General features: G+C 40.4%; 1 protein-coding gene across 1 annotated transcript in view; it reads right to left on the bottom strand.

Moving 5' to 3' along the window:
• The window catches only part of RFC4 (replication factor C subunit 4), a 16,456-nt gene extending 10,536 nt beyond the window's left edge, over positions 1–5,920 (bottom strand). Inside the window, exons 1-3 of the mRNA XM_012806912.2 lie at positions 5,854–5,920; positions 4,359–4,504; positions 2,592–2,670 (exon numbers count right to left, since the gene is read on the bottom strand). Of these exons, the coding sequence (XP_012662366.1) occupies positions 2,592–2,670; positions 4,359–4,492 (213 nt within the window). The 5' untranslated portion in view covers positions 4,493–4,504; positions 5,854–5,920. The remainder of the gene's footprint in view (positions 1–2,591; positions 2,671–4,358; positions 4,505–5,853) is intronic.
• Positions 5,921–8,505: the final 2,585 nt, after the last annotated feature.

Here is an 8,505-nt window from a genome sequence, read left to right as displayed (position 1 = left end):
GCGCCGAGCCCCCAACCTAATTTTTAAAAAAATGTTTTTGGAGAGAGAAGGTCTCTACTATATTGCCCAGGCTGGATTCAAACTCCTGGCCTCAAGTGATCCTCCCACCTCAGCTTCTCAAAGTGCTGAGATTATAGGCATGAGCCAGTGCACCCAGACTCCTTTATTCTAAAGTTACTTGAGGTCAGGTGCAGTGGCTCACTCCTGTAATCCTTGTACTCTGGGAGGCTGAGAGGGGTGGACTGCTTAAGGTCAGCAGTTCAAAACCAACCTGAGCAAGAGCAAGACCCTCATCTCTAATAAAAATAGAAAAAACTAGCCAGGCACAGTGGTACATGCCTATAGTCCCAGCTACTCCAGAGGGTGAGGCAAGAGGATTGCTTGAGCCCAAGAGTTTGAGGTTGCTATGAGCTATGATGCCCGGTACTCTACCCAGGGTGACAGACTGGCTCTGTCTCAAAAAAATAAAATGTTACTTGATCTTTTTATAAAACTTCATCTGAAAAGAACCACAAAATCTTAGACAAGAGATTAAAGAAGAAAGCTTTATAAATGGCATAATGTCAAGAATTAGATCTTAATCCCACTACATTTGCCTAAAGAGCTGAAGATAGTATTAATAGTAATTGGCTATTGTTCTGTAATCTGTGTAAATACTACTATGCAGTTAAAATTTTAAACTATCCTAAAATTAAAAGGTAAAGGGTTATTTGGATCAAATTAAAACAACTACTGGTAAGTAAAAAGATTCTACACAGTTTTATAAATTTAACTCCTTTCAAAATGTGTCCTGTAGTAATAAGTATAATTCCAGGAAGAGAATAAAGGCAGCAAAACCCCAAAGAAACTCTAATTAAAAGCAGCCAGACTAAGGGGGAAGGATACACATCTTGGGAATAAAGCAAACCCACATCCCGCATTTATTTGTTTATTTACTTATTTATTTTTGAGACAGTTCTCACTTTGTTGCCCTTGCCTGGCTATTTTTAGAGACTGGATCTCATTCTTGCTCAGGCTGGTCTCCAACCTGTGAACGCATGTTATCTACCCACCTCCGCCTCCCCAGAGTGCTAGGATTTACAGGTGTGAGCCACCATGCCTCCCACATCCTACTTTTATCTATAACTCTCTTCTTCCCTTCCCTGACCTCTTAAAGCATTTTGGGCATTTCACCATATACAATGTGAAGTCGCTAATTTTCCTTTGAGTTTATCTTGCTTCTGAATAATCTAAATGCAAGTTACTCAAGGATATATACCATATATCACAACGGGAGACACAATGCTATAAGCAGAATTAAATGCTCAATTTTTTTTTTTGTATTACAGTTCAAATCAAATCGTAAAGTTAGGTGAGCAATTATACTTTCAAAGACTCTCTGACTCTTCTTTATAGAACATTATCTATAATTATTTATTGGATTACTTATTTATGCTCTCTCCCCCCCCACCAAATGGAAGCTCATGAAAAAAGGGAGTTAAGTTTGTCCTGGTCGATGACCTTTATTTAATTCTACATAATAATTATATATAAGATTGAACAGGAGATACTCAATAAATATTTGTACAAATAGTTATCACGAATCTACTATATATACAGTATCATGTCTTTGTACAAATGGTTATCAAGGACCTACTATATATACAGCATTGTATCTTTATTTTATTTAGATTAATATGAGGGTACAATTAGACTACATTGTTTGCATTTGTTAGAGTTCGAGTTGTAATTGTGCCGTCCACCCAGGAGCTGTGCCATATCCCTTACACCCTTACATGGTGCCTATTAGGTGAGAACACACCAATCCTCTCTCTGCCCCACTTGAGTTTGTGTTTTTCTCTTGGGTGGGTGTATATTTGTTTTTCTACTGGTTTCATTCTAGTATTGAGTACACTGGATACTTGTTTTTCTATTCTTGTGATACCTTCCTAAGTAGAATGTTCTCTAACTCTATCAGATTAATACAAAAGATGTGAAGTTTCCATCTTTTTTTTTTTGCGGGGGGGCGGGTCTGGGTTTGAACCTGCCACCTCCAGTATATGGGGCCAGCACCCTACCCTTCTGAGCCACAGATGCTGCCCTCCATCTTTTTTATGGCTGAATAGTATTCTATGGTCTACATATACCACAGTTTATTAATCTACTCATGTGTTGATGAGCATGTGGGTTGATTCCACTTCTCAGTGACTGTAAATTTAGCTGTGATAAACAATCTGCTGCAAATGTCTCTATGGTAAAATGATTTTTTTTCTTCTGTGTAGGTATCTAGTAACAAGATAGTGGGATCAAATGTAAGGTCTACTTTTAGTTCTTTAAGGATTCTCATACTTTTTTCCAAAGAGGCTATATTAGTTTGCAATCCCAATAGTTTAAGTGTTCCCTTTTCCCCACACCCTCACCAGTACCTGCAGCTTTGAAACTTTGAGACTGATTTGCATTTCTCTCATGATTAGGGATGATAAGCATTTTTTTCATGTGTTTGTTGGCCATTCATTATATAGCATAGTATTTAATGAGAGTGAGAGGGTATAAAGGGAGAATAAATTAAGCCTTTGATTTCCCAATGACACTGAACACCATTTGCTACTCACATCAGCTCCTTCTAAAGACTTTTTGAGCACTGCCACCACTTCATCCTGAAAAGCAACTTCATCCACAGATTTTGGACGACTGGAGGAGAAAGGTAGTGGAGGAGAAAGAGAAGTTAGTTACAGAAAAATCTCAGGTGTTCCTTCTAAAATACCAGTGACAATTCTCAAATATCAGTAATGAAATGAGAAACTTTTTCATAATTGGAAGTAGGTGGAAACCCCATTTGTATTTACCTTAAGCAAATACATATTGAAATACAGTAGAACCTCTATAGTTGACTGCCTCCCTACATTGACCACCTCCTTATGTAGCCCTAATTTTCATGTACCAGACACATACCACATGTATTTAATTAAAATTCCTTACGTTGGCCACCTCTGTACATTAACCAGATTATTCTAGTTTCTTGGGTAGTCAACTTAAAGAAGATCTACAGTAATTTTTCGCCTCCCATCTGAATTGCTTACATCTGTTATGCTCACAAAAACTAAGCAAAAGGATTTTGTTTTATATACCACAAATGCTGATAAAAATAAGTAAGTACTTGGTTAGAGCATAATATTGTATTTTGATAAAATAAGACCATGTACCTAAGCTGAAAAGGGAATATTATTTAATAACTTAAAGGTAGGTAACTATTTAGGTTAAGGTAATTACAGATATATACTTAATATGTTAATTGGTCAATACATGTGTCAATTTTTTCAATCACCTAATTATACAAAAAAAATAGAGACTTATTTATTTCATTGAGGGCTAACAAAACAAGTTAAAACAATATGACATAATATATACAATTCATAATATATATAAGTTCATCTTATATCATTAGTGATTTGAAAAGAAGCTAACACAACAAAGTTATACTCCCAACTCTAAGACTAAGCTTGTGTTTAATTAACTAATCAAAAGTTAACTTTGATCCATACTTTTCTGATTAACCAGGTAACTCTAAGCAGGAATTATGTAAGATAACCAATGTATGTTATAAAGCACAGGGGTTAGGCAGGTAAGAGTAAGAAAGGCAAAGTATCAAACAAGAGATAATAGGGACAACGGCAAACTGAGGAACATGACTTCTCCAAAAGGAGGAGTGGAGTACACAAGTCCATCAATTCTTGTCATGTGACAACATGTACCCAATGTTGCTTGATCTCATCAGAAGCTGAAAATCTGGACTCCCCACCCTGTGTATAATGAAAAACATCTAGATTCTTATGGGCATTGGAGCTAAACAAAACATATGAAGGCATTACTTGGCCTGTAAGTAATGTGCACCTATGATAATAACTGAGACTACATCCAGTGGTTGTAATTACTTGCCATAGTATCATTTAGCTGATTTGACAATTTAAGTGTTGTTTTTGCTAAAAATATATAAGCTAACAAAAACTCAACAATTTCCACCCATTAGTATGAAAAGGGGAACAGACTGCGTATTTAAAGTAGAGCCCCTGAATTCACAGCTAGCTTACAGAAACTTTTTTAGAGAATTTTCTTCACTTCTGTATCCTAAATCAGTAGACTTCAGTTGTAGAGATCTTAGTTCATCTATAAAATAGAGGAATTAAACTAGATCATTTTAAGGTAACTTTTAGTTCCAAGGTTCTGTGACTGGGTGATTTTCAAGGCCATCATCTAAACAGAGCAAATCATTCCTCCATAAGTTAAAAAAAAAACCAAAAAAAAACAAAAAAAACCACCTGATCAGAAATGTTTAGAGAAGCAATTTATTAATTATTTTGACAAAAATTCAGTGTTCTTACTATTTTTCCACCCAGGGAACAGGCTTGGCTTTCTTGTTCTCACCACTGCTTCCTGCAGTGGCTGCTACTCCTCGATGATCCTTGGTCACTGGTGGTTTAGTACTGATAGATGTGCCTTTTAGAAATGCCTGCATTGTTACTTCTCCCTGACCAGATGCAAGACAGAAAATGAAAAGCTTTTTTGAAACTATTGTGAGGAAGTACACCCTGAAAAACCTTGTGCAAAGGCATCAGTAATTACTTAATAAAGGACATCACCCCATGACCTAGGATACTCTGAATGCATTGTACTGAGAGATACAAGGATATAAAAGAGGCCAAAGTCTTTAAGAAACTTAGAATCTATTTGTAATGCAGGAATTATAGAACAAAGATAAATTGTATGTCAGCAAAGTTTTTAAGAGTCCTGAACACATTGGTAAATATGACACCATTAAGAGCCAAGCTGTACACAGGTCTCTGGTCTCTTCCTTTGTAGTCATGGGTCTAGCTCTTGTTACATGCTGAAATGGACTCAGCAATTAAAACCGCTGGCACCACAAATGAGAATCTTTACTTCTTTTTTTGGACCAGAGTTCTACTCAAGATCTTTTTGTTGACAGAGCCAATGCCTTCCTTCAGAGACTTGTAGTGGGGAAGGAAGGGTGAGGGACTCTGTTGTTAATATAAAAACATCTGTTTTTCTGTTAACATGCTCATTTGGAGAAATCAAAACAATGCAGAAAACTGTGAGCAATTTTAAAAATTCATACAAATCTTCATCCTGAAGATAACTACTGTTAACATTCGGGTATACATTCTTCCAGGTTGTTTTTAGGGATTAAAAAAAAGCATCTTTAGCTTGCCTGGAATTCCCTAGCATCTATGACAATTCTATTTTCTTTTTTTTCACTGCTACGTGCTCTGGTCTCTAGAACAACGCCTGGTATTTGGTAGAATGAATTACCATCTGTGAGACTGTTTCCTGTTTTGTAAAAGGAGCTAAATCTTAATCCATAAGGCAACTGAATTAAACAAAAGAATGGATGCAAACACGTAGTTCTGTGCTTGGCATATGGTCATATACTCAAGACAATAAAATACATTTTTAATATCTAAAAAATTTTTGATTTTAACGTTATTGGATTACTCCATCCCTGTCTCTGTCTGCTAAACATTGAAACAGCCTGAAGCAGGTCTCTGGAAGATGCTGTATTGAACCACCCAGGGCAGGCAAGGTATGAGAGGGTGGCTAGGCTGGGGCTACGTGGGAGGTGGAAGACTCAGGTGGGGTCATCAGGGCAGGAGTGGGAAAGGCGAAGACAAGCTTGCACTTTCCCCAGAGGGTGCCCTGCTAACCCCGCTTCAGACAGCCACTACAGTCCGGGCCTCGCAGCCGCCAGAGCGAGCACCCCGCCGGCTCGTCCCTGGGGTTTCCGGGACAGACAAAAAACAGGTGGTTGTGAGGTCGTCGCTCGGTCCCCCAATCTGAGAATAACGGGCCCAGGAGACTTACAATCACCGCCGTCCCCACCGCCACCTCAGTTCCCGCCACGGAACAGCAAGCGCTGGGCAGGGCGGGAAGACGCACAGCGCGTCACTTCCGGCGCGGCGCGCGCGGCCCTGGGAGGGGCGGGGCTCGCGGTCGCCGTTAGACAAGTGAGACATTCACGGGAGAATGGACTGGAACAGTCCTCACCAGAGAGGGGGGAAGTGAAAGTTTCGCCCTGTCCCGGTGCGTTGCTCCCGCGCGGGACATGAGCGGGGGCGCCACGCGGGCCTCGGGAGCCGCCATCCGCCGAAGGTCGCTAGAGGCCCGCTCTTTTTAGGTACCGGCCTACGGAACTCGCCCGCCTTGTGAGTTCCGTTTGTTATCCTGGGCTGTCTCGCGGGCATCTCTGCGGCGATACAGTTCGGCTTGCAACGGACGGTGATTAGAGAGGGTGGAGCCGATTTTTCGCCAGAAGAGGGCACCCTGCGGATCCGATCAGAGCGCATGTGCTTGAACGGCACAGAGGTCTGAAGAAGATGTCTTTCCTGGCCTCTTGAGGGCACATAGTTTATACCTCTAGAAGTGTCTGCCCATAGTGGAGCGGGAAGACCATGCAGCTATGGGCATCTTTTAATCCTCCAACTCTGCTGAGCAGTCTGATAGTGTGGTCGCTGAACGAAAGTTAGAAGATGGATAATCACATTTAACCCCACCAAGGTTTTTGCACTGTGAGCTGTAGGCAGGCGTTTTAGCCCATCCACTTTTATCTTTCCCAAGTACTTGGTTTGGTTCTGAATTGTTCTTTAATCCTATTGAAACCTAACCCTTGGCTCGACGCCTGTGGCTCAAGTGGCTAAGGCGCCAGCCACATACACCTAAGGTGGCAGGTTCGAATCCAGCCCGGACCCGCCAAACAACAATGACGGCTGCAACCAAAAAAAAAAAAAAAAAAATAGCCGGGCGTTGTGGCGGGCACCTGTAGTCCCAGCTACTTGGGAGGCTGAGGCAGGAGACTCGCTTGAGCCCAGGAGCTGGAGGTTGCTGTGAGTTGTGATGCCACAGTACTCTACCCAGGGGGACAGCTGAGGCTCTGTCTAAATAAAAAAGAAACCTGACCCTTCTCAAATGCTGCCTTCTCCGCAGTTCTTCACTGTTTACTACTAACCTGTGAGTTTGATCTGGGTCTTCTCCAAATGAGTGTAAGTTTTGTTTGGCGCAAACTCGGCATGATACTCGTTAACTTTATATGTAGATTCATTTGTCTTGGAACAAGTGCTTGTGGAATGCCTGTGCACTGTGGTAGATGCCTGCAATACAGCAGAGAAAAGACTGCGGAAGATGCTCTCAAAAAGCTTTACAGGCGAGGAGCGTGACAGATAATGGGATGTGTGTTATACAGAGGAAGTTGAGAGCCGTCAGAACTTGTATCTAAGGCCTAACCTAATCAAGGTTTTAACCAGATTAACTAAGGGTGCTTTATGCTATTTTGTAACTTACACAGAACCTGATACAATCTCTGAACAGTGTAAAAAGTACATTGGTTGCCTGTCTGGTCCCTGGTTTACATTATCATAACTCAGAAAATTGTATACTTAATGTTTGTACATTTTATTATATGTAAGTTATACCTCAGTAAGGTTGACAAAACAAAGATCTTTGAAAATGGATGGCATCCCATTCGCCACCTGAACAAAAACCACAGCCACCCAGGGGAAATATTATAATCCCATTTAACAGGTAAGGAAGCTGAGGTAGATAAGCTGGTCTTTTTTCATTTGGGCTGCTGTAACAAAATACCATAGATTGGGTAGCTTATAAACAACAGTAGTTTATTTTTCACAGTTCTCTGGAAAGTCTGGGATCAAACAGCAGTGTCTGGTGAGGATTTGCTTCCACATAGCCATCTTCTCGCTTTAAACTCACTTGCTGTAAAGGGCTGACTACTTCCCTCCATCCTCCTTTATAAAGGCACTAATCCCATCCATAAGGACTTCAGCTCCTAATACCATCACCTTGGGGGTTAAAATTTCAACATATTAACTTGGGAGATACAAACACTCAGACCATGGTAAGGGCTAATAGTGGCAAAACCAGAAGGTATATCTGCAACTAACTCCAGAATCAAGGCTTGTAATCAATCACTGGACAGATCCAGGACTGGCATTGAGGTACCTTTATGTTAAGTAGAAAAAAGAGACTTGAATGTTAACCTGTTTTGGCAGTTGGTTTAGAAAAAGTTCCACTTTTCTCCAGGCATATTCAACCCTTGATGGGATGAAAGACTTGGTGATAAAGAGGTTGGACTGGATTTCATCCTTCGCTTACCCTCTCAGCTGATCATTCTATTTTCTGAGACTACTATAGGCAGCAGCCTAATCCACATAGTGCATGAATTTATATACATTTATAAGCATCGTCTCTGTTACCAGAACAAGAAATAGCTTTATATAAATACATATCATTTTTTGTATTATATATGTGGGTGCTCACGTGATTAAAACAGTTAATAAGTTTATACTGGCTTTTATTTATTTAATCACTTTTTAATTTTGTGTTTTTTTGAGACAGGATCTTGATCTGTTGCTCAGCTTGGAATGCAGTGACACAGTCAGAGCTAACAACAGCCTTGATCTCCTGAGCTCATGTGATCCTCCTGTCCCAGCTTCCCATGTAGCT

The sequence above is a fragment of the Otolemur garnettii genome, unplaced genomic scaffold, assembly GCF_000181295.1.
Source record: "Otolemur garnettii isolate 467f Iridium unplaced genomic scaffold, OtoGar3 scaffold00060, whole genome shotgun sequence".
Taxonomy (NCBI): domain Eukaryota; kingdom Metazoa; phylum Chordata; class Mammalia; order Primates; family Galagidae; genus Otolemur; species Otolemur garnettii.
Note: the sequence above shows the minus strand (reverse complement) of the source record. Positions and strands in the feature narration are given on the sequence as shown.